Source organism: Megalobrama amblycephala, linkage group LG19, assembly GCF_018812025.1.
Source record: "Megalobrama amblycephala isolate DHTTF-2021 linkage group LG19, ASM1881202v1, whole genome shotgun sequence".
NCBI classification, from domain to species: Eukaryota; Metazoa; Chordata; class Actinopteri; order Cypriniformes; family Xenocyprididae; genus Megalobrama; species Megalobrama amblycephala.
This window is the reverse complement of record NC_063062.1, coordinates 11864997-11880982: the sequence shown is the minus strand read 5'-3', so window position 1 is coordinate 11880982 and position 15986 is coordinate 11864997. Positions and strand designations below refer to the sequence as shown.

General features: G+C 35.2%; 2 protein-coding genes across 2 annotated transcripts; one reads left to right on the top strand and one right to left on the bottom strand.

Annotated features, from left to right (window-relative positions):
* The first annotated feature begins 494 nt into the window (after window positions 1-494).
* ints14 (integrator complex subunit 14) lies at window positions 495-8625 on the top strand. The gene is given in 12 exon segments (XM_048168674.1): window positions 495-1220; window positions 1323-1430; window positions 2481-2636; window positions 3403-3457; window positions 3460-3520; window positions 3639-3781; window positions 4054-4146; window positions 5608-5752; window positions 5944-6077; window positions 6470-6588; window positions 6678-6743; window positions 8012-8625. Coding segments are annotated over 12 exon segments (1557 nt in total). The 5' UTR covers window positions 495-998; the 3' UTR covers window positions 8267-8625.
* Window positions 8578-15952, bottom strand: hacd3 (3-hydroxyacyl-CoA dehydratase 3). Its single transcript, XM_048168675.1, has 11 exons — window positions 15736-15952; window positions 13230-13272; window positions 13077-13150; window positions 12798-12962; window positions 12641-12689; window positions 12437-12547; window positions 12017-12144; window positions 11486-11598; window positions 9678-9784; window positions 9447-9578; window positions 8578-9241 (listed from the first exon to the last, which is right to left on the bottom strand). Exons 1-11 carry the CDS (start codon window positions 15814-15816, stop codon window positions 9165-9167), a joined length of 1080 nt encoding a protein of 359 aa, XP_048024632.1. The 5' UTR covers window positions 15817-15952; the 3' UTR covers window positions 8578-9164.
* Between the last annotated feature and the right edge of the window lie 34 nt (window positions 15953-15986).

Below are 15986 nucleotides of genomic sequence, written 5' to 3'. Positions count from 1 at the left end.
TGCTATAGGTCAAGCAGGACGCACCGCAGGACAGCTCTTCAGCGTGGATCAGCACAATACCTAATACCTGAAGTCTGTTAAGAGGATTAGATGTACTCTCTCCCCACACTCTCATTACGTCTTGAACCATTTTATCCCAATTATTTTGCTGATATACGTCTCATTCATAATTGTAAAAAGTGAATATGCATGAAAATTGGTTAATTAAAAATACAAACTAAAGTCTAAATCAACTTTTTGAGAATGTTGTATTATTACATAATTACGGTTATGGATTATGGATTACAGATTAGCATTAAATTAACCCACAATTAGATTTTAAATAGATTTTTAACCGTTTTAGTCCACTGCATGATCCTAGATTTGTAGGTTTCTGTATAGGCTATCTCTTGAACTTTTAGTTATTTTTTCTTCTTTATTCTTGGAGAGTTTATTTTAGGATACAACTTTTTAAAATCCCTTTCTCGCGCGCGTTCTTTGCTAGGAACGAGTTGGCAGGTTTCTTTTGTTTCCAGACGGTCCGCTTATCAGGGTGCACACTTGGTTAGGAAGATGGATTTTTAGCGATGGGTAAAATTGTAACATTTTATTGAAATATGCAAAAATTGTTATGCATACCTATGAGCTGTATTCGGAAATATGAACGATATATGGCTTTTATGGTCATTTGATGTTTTTTCCGGTTATATTTAAACTGCGAACGTTTGGCTGGACGTAGTAACACTCAACAGACTTTATTTTTTTGGTTGCTCTGTTACACAGGAAAATTATTTTAAAAAGTATCTTAGTTGGTCTCCCAGCCTTGTAAGGCGCCTCTGTTGGCTGGTTTTAGAGGGGTTTTAGATACTGTAAGCTGGGGGACTTGCTAGACCAGTTGAAATCAGCATCATCTTAGTCTGGTTTAAGCTGTTAAGTGTAGCCATAACAGTTTTTACACCGATATCCCAGGCGTTCATTCATAGCTGTTTATCAAAGTGTAAAGAGAAGAGTTTGCAAACATGCCCACTGTGGTTCTTATGGACTCGTCGCTGTCCATGACACGACCGGTGTCAGTGGAGGGCAGTGAAGAGTTTCAGAGAAAGAACCTGGCAGTTCATGGACTGACCATGCTGTTTGAACACATGGCCACAAACTACAGGATGGAGTTCACTTCATTTGTCGCCTTCTCATCGCTCTGGGAGCTTCTGGTGCCATTCACCAGAGACTACAATACTCTGCAGGTAAAAGCAGACATGGTGTCGTGCTGTCCTCATAAAATATAATCTTCAGAGCCCTAATGATCTGATAGGTCTTATTGATATCTTTCATTCAATGCTTTGCAGGAAGCCTTGAACAACCTTGAAGACTATGATAAAACCTGCCTGGAGGCTGCATTACAAGGTGTTAGTAATATAGTACAGCAGGAGTGGGGAACCTCTTGCCCATGCCAGGTAAAAAAAACAAACAAAAAAAACCCCATCAAATTATTAAAAATACTATTATATTATAGACAATGCAATATGTGAATCATGCATATACACTTGCATATACACTACCAGTTAAAAGTTTGCAATAATAAAGATTTTTCAATGTTTTAAAGAAGTCTCTTATGTACACCAAGGCTGCATTTATTTGATTAAAAATAAAGTAAAAACAGTAATATTAACATTTAAAATAACTGTTTGTATTTTAATATATTTTAAAATATCATTCCTGAGATGGCAAAGCTGAATTTTCAGCATCATTACTCCAGTCGTCAGTGTCACACGATCTTTCAGAAATCAAATCATTGTAATATGCTGATTTGGTGCTCAAGAAACATTTCTAACTATTATCAATGTTGAAACATTTTTACAAACAAACATATTTTTGTGGAAACCATGATACACTGTCATTCAAAAGTGTATGGTAAGCAAGATTAAAAAAACAAAAAGCAAAATAAATATGGTGTTCTTTTAAACTTTCTATTCATCAAAACTACAAACTAGTGTACACTGACCACTAGTGTACATATTGGAATAACAATTATGACCAGAATAAATACAGTATGAAATACACAGTGTTATGTAAAATATTTTATGTAATGTACAATACAGTGTAGTATATGCAAAAAAAGTTGAGGATATAAATGTAATGTACATTTTCAAAATAGCTGGTGGCAGTGTATTGTAAAATAGCTGCCAATGGCAATATATGTACTGATTAAAGTAGTTCATGTTATGGGACAAGATGTCTCAGCTCTGTACCAGTTGATCTGTTAAGTAAATGAATAGGAATGATTCTTTATATTGGTTGGTAGAGTATCATGGTAGTGGTACACATTACCGCTTTAGAATGGTGTCTAAACATTAAACACATTCAGTTTTTTAATATACAGTAGAGTAATTGTCCCATTTAATTTTTCTACTGACAATATATTTTAAATATAATGCTAAATTTGTTGTTTTGACTGTATTTATGTTGTTGATCAGTGTTTAAGTTGTTTTTATGGTGTCCTGTAGGTGGTGCTGGTTACTGATGGTGCACTGGGCATTGGTCGTGGATCTTTGCGTCACTCCCTGCAAACAGTGAAACAACGTGTGGAGGACAAGAAATTCCCACTTCCTTTCCCATTCCCTTCCAAACTCTATATCATGTGCATTGCCAATGCAGAGGAGGTACTTCAGTCTGTTTTCACTGTATCCTTACCAGTGTTATTTTAGTGTCATTGAGATACTATTATAGTTTTTATTAAAGGTAGGGTAGGTAATTTCAGAGAGGCTAGCTAGCTTTGAAATCATAAGATCCCACCTCCTCCCTTTAGAGCGCTCTCCAAGCCACGCCTCCTCCAAACAACATGAACGCACACACATCCAGAGCAGAGTCTGTCATGAGATGGCGTTAAATTACCTCATGTCTCAAAGCACATAACATTACAATAATAATGAACATAAACAACTTAGGCCTGTTTACACCTGGTATTAAGATGCATTTTGGTCAATCAGATCATAAGTGGATGACGCGCAATACAGGTGTAAACTGGGTCTAAATCGTTTTGAGCTTGTCCATTTTTAACCACTTTCAGAGGTAGTCGAAAATGAAGACCCAATTTTGGTTTGAAGACGAAAATACACAAGTTGACATGTAGGTAGGACACCCTATCATTGCATTCGGACCAAATGCAATGATTGGACGAACATTTTTTGGTCCTGAGACTTCCACCACACAAGATATATGTACATTTTTTAAATATTTAGACCACTTCTTTTATTAATTGCTGTCAGGATGTGAAGAGTGTTTTAACCAGTATAACAAAAAAGTGTTTATGAAAAACTACCCTACATTTAATATTTTTAATTAGTTTTTATTTTTATAATTTCCATTTTAAAAAGATACTAATGAAATAATATTTTCCTTTTATGTTGTTTTCATGTCCCCCTGAAGCTCCAAGCTACGGATGGTATGGATAACTTAGAGCATCTGATTAATTTGAATGGTGGGAGGGTCAGATATACACTATGGAGGGACCCCTTTGCCTTAAAAGTGTCCAGTCTATGTTTGGGTGAGTAATGTTGTTACTTTGTGCATAAATACTACTAAGTTAATTTTTTTTACTAGTGCATATTGTTGTTAGGCTACATTTTGTGATTAACAGCATCACTGCATGTTTGTGTTGGCAGTAAGCTGATTGACCAGGCGTACTCTCCCTTCCACGCGGTGCTGCGCTGTGGGAACCTGACTTCTGATGTGCAGGTCTTTCCCAGGCCAGAGCCAGTGATTATAGATGATGAAGTGGATCCCTTGCCCAAAACAGTGCAAACAGGTATGAGCAGAGAATCTAATGAAATGATCATGTTCTGTTGTAATGTAAGCATTTAATTATTCAAGTTTTGTTTTTAAATGCCATTTTCTCATGACTAATCACTAAAGCATTTTATGTAAGCAGGTTTACTGTATATAATTTATGTTTAAGGCATTTAGCACACAATAAATGTAAATAAATAAATGATATTTTTATTTGTTAAGATTCTAGATAATAAGAAATCTGAAGAAATTGCGCATAATAGTTATGTTACCTTGTTGTGTTATATATAGACTTGGAGATTGTAGGTTTTATTGAGATTGGAGACATCTCCAGCCCTCCGGTTTTATCCAGGCACTTGGTCCTGCCCATCGCTGTGAACAAAGGTCAGTATAATTAAAATGATTAATAATTAACAAAGAAGTTTCCATAACTGAATGTTCTAAATCATTTGGCACTTTTTATTACCAATGAATTTGACTTCTCGTTGTTTGTGATTATATTAATTATTACTATTTTACTCACAAATAGCAATTTATACCCAATAAAATATTTTACATAAATTAATTATAAAACATTTACATGACTTTTTAAGATTTTATAAATTTTTCCATGACTTTTCCAGGTCTAGAAATTAATTTCCTTGTATATCTAGGTTTTCCAAAACTGTGAGAATCTTGGTTCATAAATAAAAATGACAGTTGTTGAGGGATCAAATAAAATGAGAAATACAATGTCAGCTTAACATCTTTATTTTTAGTGTTTTAACTTATTTTAAAGTTGGTTTTGTCTTATTTTAAATAGAGGGTATGCATTGACGTCACTTTACCACCTGAACACGCCCCCCTCAGCCGGACTGAGTGGCAAAAGAGCCTGCTCCATGACTAGATTTAATAGGGGAAACTGCGATAATGCGAGTAAAAGAAACGATTATCGGTTTAAACTAAAGGTTGGACTTGATATAGTGTTCCTCTCAACTTACCAAAGATCCAGTGATCCATGGATACTGACATGCAGCCAGGAATTGTTTCTCCTGACATGTCCTTGATTTCGACACGGGGGAAATACATAAAGCAAATTTGCCTGTGAATGTTTTATATAAATACAATATAGGTAGGTCTAAATCTGGGGGATCACTTACATTTAATGTTATATATATCCTCCAGCCCTATAGTTTTTGTCAGTGTTTATTGAAAAACATCCAATTATGCAGAATATAAGATGGTAAATATTTAATTGATGAGTTGTCAATACAATATATAACAATTCAATATATAGGGTATAATTTTACCTCGAAATTCAACATATTGGCACAAAATAATAAATGCAAATCCACGTTTCACTGCCTGGAGTCCAGTTGTTTCTGTGAATTGCAGCGATGCGTTTGCTTCTCTTTTCTGTAGCTTTCGGCAGTCTGTAAAAAATATACCTCAGATTTCTTGTCAAATCTATCTGTGCAGTCAGTCGAACAGCTCTTTCCCATTTTAGATGTGTTTTGCATGTTTTTTTTGCAGCATTCACGCTGAAAACCAATGCTGCCACTCGTCATGACGTCACATGCGTACCCTCTATATCAGAGGTCTCCAAACTCGGTCCTGGAGTGCCGCTGTCTTGCAAAGTTTAGCTCCAACCCCAATTAAACAGACCTGAACCAGCTAATCAAGGTCTCACTAGGCATACAAGAAACTTTCAAGCAGGTGTGTTGGAGCTGGTTGGAGCTAAACTCTGCAGGACAGCGGCCCTCCAGGACCGAGGTTGAAGATATCTGCTCTATATAGTTTAAAGGCATCTTATTTCCCCTTATATATATATATATATATATATAGATATGTTCTTTTGATTGACAGAGGGGGATGAGATGGGTACAGGGACCTCTGATGAGACAGAGGAAGAGACCTCCACAAATCAGATGGCTGGCAAAAGCCCAAACTTCTGCGTTCTTCTACATGGCAGCCTAAAGGTGGAGGGCATGGTGGCACTTGTACAACTAGGGTGAGGAGCAATATAAAAATACGCCTCTGCCTTCTCATAAGCATTCCAACTTTTTTTTTTAACTTGCTTTTAGTAAATTGCACTGTCAGATGAGAGGAATTTATTTTCAATACCAACATATTTGAAATAAATGATCTAGTTATTCTGAAATAAAAGTTTTCTTTGTCTATAATTGAATTTTCCTCTATCAGGCCAGACTGGTTCGGAATGCTTTATTCCCAGGCAGACAGTAAGAAGAAGTCCAATCTAATGATGTCACTCTTTGAGTTTGGCTCAGAGCCTCTGCCCTGGTTGGGCAGAATATCACAGCTTGGACCTGCCTCAGGTAGCAAGTTTTTGCTCAGTGTTTTTATGTAAAAGCCACACTTAATAGGCCAGTTAAAATGAAATAAAAATGAACTTCATTGTATTGCATTACGCAGTGTGTGCAAGTAGTTAATAATTAAAACACTGAAACAAAAGATATAACCTAGACAGTTCACCGAGTTCAGTTAGGAAACCTGCAGGTAAACACACAAGGGTCAGGGATAACGGTAGAACCACACATTTGCATGATTAAATATTTATTTTCCTCTCACATGCTTTGCTTCCTTCTGAGAGTAGAGGTGTTCTCATACAGATAAAAAACATTTGCTCCTTGTTTTGCATAAGGTTTTGCTTACTGGCCAACGGTATAAATAACTATTCACTATGATTCTTTGTTTGCGTGACATACAGATGCAGCTGAAAATCCCTATGGTGAAGATGACAGTAAAAGTCCTTTTCCCATACAGCCGAAAAACAAGAGAAGCTATGCTCAGAATGTTACTGTCTGGATTAAAGCCAGTGGACTGCAGGTATACGTCCAAACACTACACTACAAACATCTGACAGGACACTGATTAAATGTCATCATAACTAAAGTTTTTAATAATCACACTTACAGACAGATGTACAGAAAATTCTCCGTAATGCAAGGAAGTTGCCAGAAAAAACACAAACATTCTATAAGGTGGGTATATGAATATATGTGTATATATATGTAATTATTATGATTTAATTTTTTTTATCAATTGAATGTATAATATACAGTACAGTCCAAAAGTTTGGAACCACTAAGATTTTTAATGTTTTTAAAAGAAGTTTCGTCTGCTCACCAAGGCTACATTTATTTAATTAAAAATACAGTAAAAAACAGTAATATTGTGAAATATTATTACAATTTAAAATAACTGTGTACTATTTAAATATATTTGACAAAGTAATTTATTCCTGTGATGCAAAGCTGAATTTTCAGAATCGTTACTCCAGTCTTCAGTGTCACATGATCCTTCAGAAATCATTCTAATATGATGATTTGCTGCTCAATAAACATTTATGATTATTTTCAATGTTGAAAACAGTTGTGTACTTTTTTTTTTTCAGGATTCCTTGATGAATAGAAAGTTCAAAAGAACAGAATTTATCTGAAATACAAAGCTTCTGTAGCATTATACACTACCGTTCAAAAGTCTGGGGTCAGTAAGAATTTTTATTTTTTTTTTTTTGAAAAGAAATTAAAGAAATTAATACTTTTATTCAGCAAGGATGCATTAAATCAATCAAAAGTGGCAGTAAAGACATTTATAATGTTACAAAAGATTAGATTTCAGATAAACACTGTTCTTTTGAACTTTCTATTCATCAAATAATCCTGAAAAAAAATATTGTACACAAATATTTTGTACAATTGTACACATTAAATGTTTCTTGAGCAGCAGATCAGCATATTAGAATGATTTCTGAAGGATCATGTGACACTGAAGACTGGAGTAATGATGCTGAAAATTCAGCTTTGCCATCACAGGAATAAATTACTTTGTGAAATATATTCAAATAGAAAACAGTTATTTTAAATTGTAATAATATTTCACAATATTACTGTTTTTTACTGTATTTTTAATTAAATAAATGTAGCCTTGGTGAGCAGACGAAACTTCTTTTAAAAACATTAAAAATCTTAGTGGTTCCAAACTTTTGGACTGTACTGTATAAATATAAAAAAATTAAGAGTATCATGGGATATATGACATATGACTGATATATGACCCTTTTATTTAAAATAGATATTTTTAAATTATATATATATATATATATATATATATATATATATATATATATATATATATATATATATATATATATATATATATATATATAAAATTTAATATCATGGGCCGGTATATGACCCTTTTAATTAAAATACTTTTTTGTGTGACATTTATATTTTCATCATTGCAGGAATTGAACCGTCTTCGGAAGGCCGCTCTCGCCTTTGGTTTCTGGGAGCTTCTGAAGAGTGTGGCTGAACTTCTGGAGAGAGAGTGCACTCTGCTGCCTGACTCCGCCCACCCTGATGCCGCCTTCCAGTTGTCACATGCTGCCCAGCAGCTTAAACTGGCCAGTAGTGGAGACTCTAAATACGCGGCCTTCGAACATAACATCACCCCCATGCTCACTGATTTCTCAGGGGGAGGAGGAGCCGAGAGAATATAGAGGATGGAGGAACAATACTCAAAGGACAACTACCAGATCAGTTATAAAGGAATGTACCTTTATCTAAAAACTCTGCTCAATGTGTAATGTTCATCCAAGGAAAATGGGTTACTGTATCAGGATCACACAAATGTGGCATTTTAAATGTTTTAGTAGTGCCGCAAAGGTTGGGTTTGCTGTTTTGAAAATGCATTTAGAGGCTTTGGAATCTATTTTCAGGCCAGTAACTGTTTGTGTAAATATATTTTTTCTAACATTGACTAATAGAAAACTGTCTAGTTTATGCTTAATGATAGTCATCTGAAAATGGATTTTTTGTTTCACTGAAATTTAATTAAATATTTTCAGTTGCATTTACACATTCATGTCCAGATCCCACATCTAATGACACTGAATTGGCTCTTTCCATGTGACTTGAATGTTTTACAAGGTTTTCCCTGAGGTTCATGGTCCGTCTCGTTGTTAGCAGTACTTTGTGCCAGAGAAATGACTATTACAACACATCTCAGGGAATGACAGTCTAGTAAGCCGGTCACACATCTAATCTATAACATCAAACACACAAACCACTAAACTTCAAACATACTGCATATAGATGAAATGTATAAATACCTTCATGGTCCTGGTTAGAATTATCTTATTAAGATCTGTTTCCCTCTCTAGTGCTTTAGAATCATTTACATCCTCTACGGCTAAGTCATGGTCACCTTTAATATTTCAGTATGTAGAAAGTAAATGCACTTGAGTTGGTGGCTGAAAGAAGAGAGATAGTTTTGCCTTCAGTAATGACTTCTCTGAGATACAGGGCAAATATAAAGAGAGAAAATGGAGGCAGCAAATGAAATCGAAGAAAAGAGGGATACAGGAGGAGAATGAAGCATGTGGCGTCCTCTTCCCCTCAGTTGGCTTTCCTCTTTTTTGTGCGAAACCGTCTCCTTCTCTGCTTGAAGAGGTGGCGGAAGTTGATGAAGAGGCCTGAAATTGCAAACAATTTAATACAATGTTTTGAAAATGTAATGGCAATTTATGCTTAGCTCTACAATTCTAGCTATGAAATGATTTTTAACAATCCTCTTCTACTGTAGTAATCACAAGCAAACAGGGCAAGTGATGGAAATACATTGGTCAAACGTTGCGAGAACCCTAGTTTCATTTGTAGTACGTATTTTGTGGACCTTACCCAGAAACATGAGCACCAGGTAGAGCTGCAGGATGTAGGAAAAGCTGAGAGAGATGCCGATAGCTTTAGGCAGAGGAATACTGAGGAGTTTGGTTTCGTCAAAGATTGGGATGGACTGGATAACTGCCACAGCTGATCACAACATAAGAAAAGCTGTCAGTTCTCTCCATTTCATGAACAAACCATCATGATTTGTCCTTATGATAGGGGCTAGTCTACAGATACGCATACCTTCAGCTAGAACTCCAAGAGGGTACAGCGGCATCCATATGGTGTATCTCAACCAAGTCAACAACTTCCATTCAGTATCAATGCAGGCCAGCATGTAGAAAGGATACCTATGGGTCATTTTTACAAAAGTAGGATCAGATATATTCATTTTATCCAACAAAAGGTTGCTTGGAGGACCAAGCTTTAGGGCTCAATATACACTACTGTTTGGATTTGGTAAAATTATTTTAATGTTTTTGAAAAAAGTCTCTTATGCTCACGAAGGCTGAATTTATAACATTCAAAACTGCTGCAGATATGTATTCTCATTTATATGTTGTCATATGAACTAGTTACATTGCTTCTAAATCCATTTTGATGTAACGACTGCGACATTTTACTACTGGTACACGGATGTGTGTCTCGTAGTGATGTGTTGTGTGAGCCCACAGGAAGAAAACTACTTGTTTTATCGCAACACCAGAAGAAGTGTAGAAACACTGTGGGCTGTACAGAAACCACACACACGTCATCACTTCTGAAAGAGCAAAGACCAAACTAAAACCATTTGCCTCAAATACCAAGGCAGCTCAAAAGGATATACCGGTAAACGTCTTTCTAATAGAGTTTGTATTCTGTAACAATGATTTAAAGGTGCCCTAGATTATGTTTTTAAAAGATGTAATATAAGTCTAAGGTGTCCCCTGAATGTGTCTGTGAAGTTTCAGATGAAAATACCCCATAGATTTTTTTTTATTAATTTTTTTAACTGCCTATTTTGGGGCATCATTATAAATGTGCCGATTTTATGCTGCGGCCCCTTTAAATCCCGTGGTCCACGCCCACAGAGCTTGCGCTTGCCTTAAACAGTGCCTTAACAAAGTTTACACAGCTAATATAACCCTCAAAATGGATCTTTACAAAGTGTTCGTCATGCATGCGTCGGATTATGTGAGTATTGTATACTGTTATATTGTTTACTTCTGATTTTGAATGAGTTTGATAGTGCTCCGTGGCTAACGGCTAATGCTACTCGGTTGAGAGATTTATAAAGAATGAAGTTGTGTTTATGAATTATACAGACTGCAAGTATTTAAAAATGAAAATAGCGACGGCTCTCTTGTCTCCGTGAATACAGTAATAACCGATGGTAACTTTAACCACATTTAACAGTACATTAGCAACATGCTAACGAAACATTTAGAAAGACAGTTTACAAATATCACTAAAAATATCATGATATCATGGATCATGTCAGTTATTATTGCTCCATCTGCCATTTTTCGCTATTGTTCTTGCTTGCTTACCTAGTCTGATGATTTGGTTGTGCACATCCAGACGTTAATACTGGCTGCCCTTGTCTAATGCCTTTTATAATGTTGGAAACGTGGGCTGGCATATGCAAATATTGGGGGCGTACACCCCGACTGTTACGTAACAGTCGGTGTTATGTTGAGATTCGCCTGTTCTTCAGAGGTCGTTTAAACAAATTAGATTTATATAAGAAGGAGGAAACAATGGAGTTTGAGACTCACTGTATGTCATTTCCATGTACTGAACTCTTGTTATTTAACAATGCCAAGATAAATTCAATTTTTCATTCGAGGGCACCTTTAAGTTCTAATTTACTTTACTTTAACAAACTAAAGACTGCCTATAGGAAGTTGAAACATTAGCATCATCTGGCCTACAATACACAGAAGAGGATATCCTGCAGATAAGGACACCATGGCACCAACTCCTCACCACTAGCAGTAACTGCTCTTATTAAACATGATTCGATAAGATCACACATGTAACATGCTAATTTAAATAATTCACATAATTACCTGAATATCTCAATCGTACTCCACAGATAGAAGACAAAGAAGACCACTGGCTTGTTCTGCATATCCTCTAAGCTACCAAATATGACAAAAAGGATGAAGTTCCTTCCCATCACCTTTAAAGAGAGAAATTCATATGCTTCTCACGGTCATGAAAGTTAATATTCAAAACAGTGTAAAATGAAGTGCAATTAAATGGCTCTTAAAGGCTTATTTCACCCAAAAATGAAATTTCTGTCATTAATTACTCACCCTCATGTCGTTCCAAACCCGTAAGACCTTCATTCATCTTCAGAACACAAATTGACTATTAACACGTTGACTATTTTAACTATGTCTTTAGTACTTTCCTGGACCTTGAATGACAGTAGTTACATTGCTTTCTTTTGGGGATAAAAAAACCCCTCTTGGATTTCATCAAAAATATCTTAATTTGTGTTCCTAAGATGAAACGAAGGTTTGGAACATCATGAGGGTGAGATTTTCATTTTTGGGTGAACTAACCCTTTAAAGCATGGCATGCACCAGGCATACCTGAATGAAAGCAGGTATGACTCCAGTCTTAACCAACCCCACAGCAGGATTGATAACTTCCATTATTGCCAGCATCTGACAGAAGTACATCACATCAGCAATGGTATGAAATGTATCGTAGAAAGAATCTGTTGGGTTGACAAAAACAGTAAGGACCATACTGAACTCCGAGATGGTTTTCACACTTCAATAACCGCTTTGCACTAACCAAACAAACTGCATTTTGTGGAACTGACTCTGTATCACTTGTTTTGCAATGAGATGCTCTTTCTATATATACACACAGTATATACAGACATTTGCATAACAGACCTGCAGGCCTTCTCAGAAAAATTCAAATGAAATGCATTTCCTGACAGTGACAAACAGAAATGCATCTTTAATCTGCTTGCAAAATAAAACTAAAAAAAAGAGACTAACCTTGCCCAAGTATGAACAGACGTACAGTCATGTTGACAAAGATCCAGGAATAACCGAGGAACTGGACCAAGTTGTACATAAAAAGAAAACCTTTTTTCAAGCCGAGATAAGCTGCATAAAAAGGAGTTATGAATGCACGGTTATTATTTGGTAAGCTGACCCAATGTGTTTACTTTACACTCGTAGAATGAAAAATATACTCACGGTCCTTACGAACCCTTGACTCAATGCTGACTTTGTTTATTTTCTCTTCCTGTGAACAGAAAACATCAGTTTAACACATCAGATAGTGCACTTCAGTAAAGCTCCTCAAGTAGAACTTAAATAATTGACACTTTTGGTTAATAGTAAACCTCTTTACCTTCTCTCTGAGCTCCATTTCTGCATCTGACTCATCCAGCCAGCGGTCAAAATCGGGTGCTAGAAACAGAGGCTTCCTCTCCTGCTTAGTGAGCCGGTCCCACCAGACGTGTTCCTGCTTCTTTACCGTGATATTCACCTGCCGCTGGGTGGATTTGTGCTTCACCTGTGCACACAAACATTTTCATGTGGTGCCAACATAAACCAAAGCAAATCTTCACTGCACTTTTTTTTTTTTTTTGCACTTTCTCACGACAGTCTAAATGAAGATGGCTGTTACCTCAGGCTTAACCGGTTTTAGGAATTCCAAGCTGAATTCGTATTCATTTTCTCCCTTCGCTCCATGCCCTTGACCTCGAAAAGAGCAGAATAAACAGAAGTCACACAACTGAACAGAAAGAGTTTCCAGCTGATGGTTCGTTGTGAGATGTACCTCTGAAGTGAAGGATGTTCTCTTCTACACCAATATTGAGATTCTGTGATAAGAGACAGGATGAAAAAAAAAAAGAAGTGAGAAGTTTCAAGCTCCTCCTCCCACTGCCTGTTATACCAGTACAATGCCTTCAAATGCACCATGCATCAAACATATTTTAATATGTAGTTATGATTATTTCATAACTACATATTAAAATATGTTTGATGCATGGTGCAATTATGTATCAGTATTGAATGGTTTGCATAATATAAATACATTCACAGGGCTGTTCAACAATGAATCGTGAGTAATCGTGTCCAAAATAAAAGTCTGTTTACATGTAATATATGTGTGTGTTCTGTGTATAATTATTATGTAGGGTGAATTCATGTTGATTGGGACACTTTTTGCCATTGAGATGACCAGGAAAAAGTGTCCGAATCAACCTAAATTCACCCAATATATGTATACACATATATATATATATATGTGTGTGGTATAAATTATATATATATATATATATATAAATAAATAATTTATATTATATTTAAATATGATATTTTATATATAAATATAACATTTTTCTTACATTTTTAATATATACACTACCAGTCAAAAGTTTGGAAAGATTACTATTTTTAATGTTTTTGAACGAAGTCTCTTATGATCATTAAGGCTGCATTTGTTTCATAATAAATACAGAAGAAACAATAAAATTGTGTAATATTATTACAATTTAAAATTATGGTTTTCTATTTTAATATACTTTAAAATATAATTTATTCTTGTGATCAAATCTGAATTTTCAGCATCATTACTCCAGTCTTCAGTGTCACATGATCCTTCAGAAATCATTGTAATATGCTGATTTATTATCAATGTTGGAAACAGTTGTGCTGCTTAATATTATTTTATAACCTGTGATACTTTTTCAGGATTCTTTGATGAATAAAAAGTTAAAATATCAGCATTTATTTAAAATAGAAATCTTTTGTAACAATATACACTACGGTTCAAAAGTTTTGGGTCAGTATTTTTTTTTTCTTTTTTGAAAGAAATTAATACTTTTATTCAGCACGGATGTGTTAAATTGATAAAAATTGATAGTAAAGATTTATATTGTTAGAAAAGATTTATATTTTGAATAAATGCTATTCTTTTTAACATTTTACTCATCAATGAATCCTGAAAAAAGTATCACAGGTTCCAAAAAAATATTAAGCGACACAACTGTTTTCAACATTGATAATAACTGAGTAGCAAATCAGCATATTAGAATGATTTCTGAAGGATCATGTGACACTGAAGACTGGAGTAATGATGTATTTCAGGCTTCCCACACTTTCTGATTATTGACTTTCCATGAATTTTCCAGCCGTTCATAATTACTGGAAAACTATTTTTAAAATAATTTTATAGTGATCACAATATTTTAAAAGAATAGATTTAAACGTTTGCACTTGGTGTACAAATGACTCTCAACCAGGAGACTAACATAATCATGCTGATTTTTATATTTTACAGGCCTGGTATTGCAAGTTTTCCTTGATCTGGGGAACTCTGCTGTTAATAACTGAGGTTCCAATAAGATTCTCTTCGGTACTAATGTTTATAGACGTGGTTCTCAACCAAGAGCTAAAATAAGCTAAAACTACTAAAAATTAAAATATTTATTATTTTACTTCACCCCTCAACAACTTTTTTTTTTTTTTTTTTGAAAAAGTGTCATTTATAATTCCATTGGCATTTTTATAAATATGCATTTTTCTAGTTATGCCAAGCTTTAATTTTATCAGGTAGATTATTTTATTATTATACAGTAAATAACAATCAACTGGACAATTAGAGTAAAAAAGGTTGAGAACCACTGATTCTTGGGGCTTGTGTTAATTCTGGCCAATTAAAAAGAGTATCTCTATTTTGGCAAATGTTATACTTTTATTTTGCTGTTCTTAGTTATATGGAGACATACTAAGAGAAAACAATGTAATAGCTTTCTAACATGTAACAAACACAAATTTATTTGCATAAAGGGACGTCATAGCAACCCTATTAGTACACCACAGCAATACCACCTTTGTTCCAGAGCTCTCAGTTACAAAATGCTATTCTCTCTCATTACCTTAATGATAGGACAGGTCAAACATGCATGCTTTATCCAGCCCTGAGAAAGCAATGAGGGGGAAGTTGCTTCTCCTGTGTCAGAAACTGAATTGTAAATAAAACATGTCCTGCCATTGTAACTGGGCCAGATGGCTAGTGGTCCACTAGGATCAAGTCCTGATCTCCCTTTCCGTAATCTTCATCTTTATTTTCTGAGATCTAGGCTTGATGCAAGCCCTGTCATCAGATCTACAGAAGGTGCTGTTATTCAAAAGAATATCAACATAACGCCATCCTGTTTTATTATTTCTATAATCTACAACCTGGATTTCCATACATATTATATGCAATAAATGCGAAAAGAAAAAAGAAGATAAAAACAAATTGCCTGTTATAATTGTCCCAAAGCAAGTTTTCTTACCTGTGCATCACTGATCTCCACTCGCAGGTATATCTCCCCATGCCGCTGTGCCCAGTACACGTGAGGTGTGAGAGCCTGCATTGCAAATATTCACATTAAAAATATGCTTTACTCAGATTTAACAATGAATGACAGGCAATGTAAATCTTGCAACAAGCAGCCGGAAGACGTTTCCACGGATTCTTGTCATTTGTCCAGAATATTCTTCGAATGCGCGTGCGCGCACATGTCGTGAACGCAACACTCGCCGC

Bases quoted from the DNA above. Each gene is read 5' to 3' on its own strand.
- hacd3 (XM_048168675.1), bottom strand. From the start codon at position 15,816: ATGCAGGCTCTCACACCTCACGTGTACTGGGCACAGCGGCATGGGGAG. The intron at 12,963-13,076 runs GTAACAGCCATC...TTGTGTGCACAG, and splicing joins TAAAACCGGTTAAGCCTGAG to GTGAAGCACAAATCCACCCA. The intron at 12,690-12,797 runs GTAAAGAGGTTT...TTCTGTTCACAG, and splicing joins AAATGGAGCTCAGAGAGAAG to GAAGAGAAAATAAACAAAGT.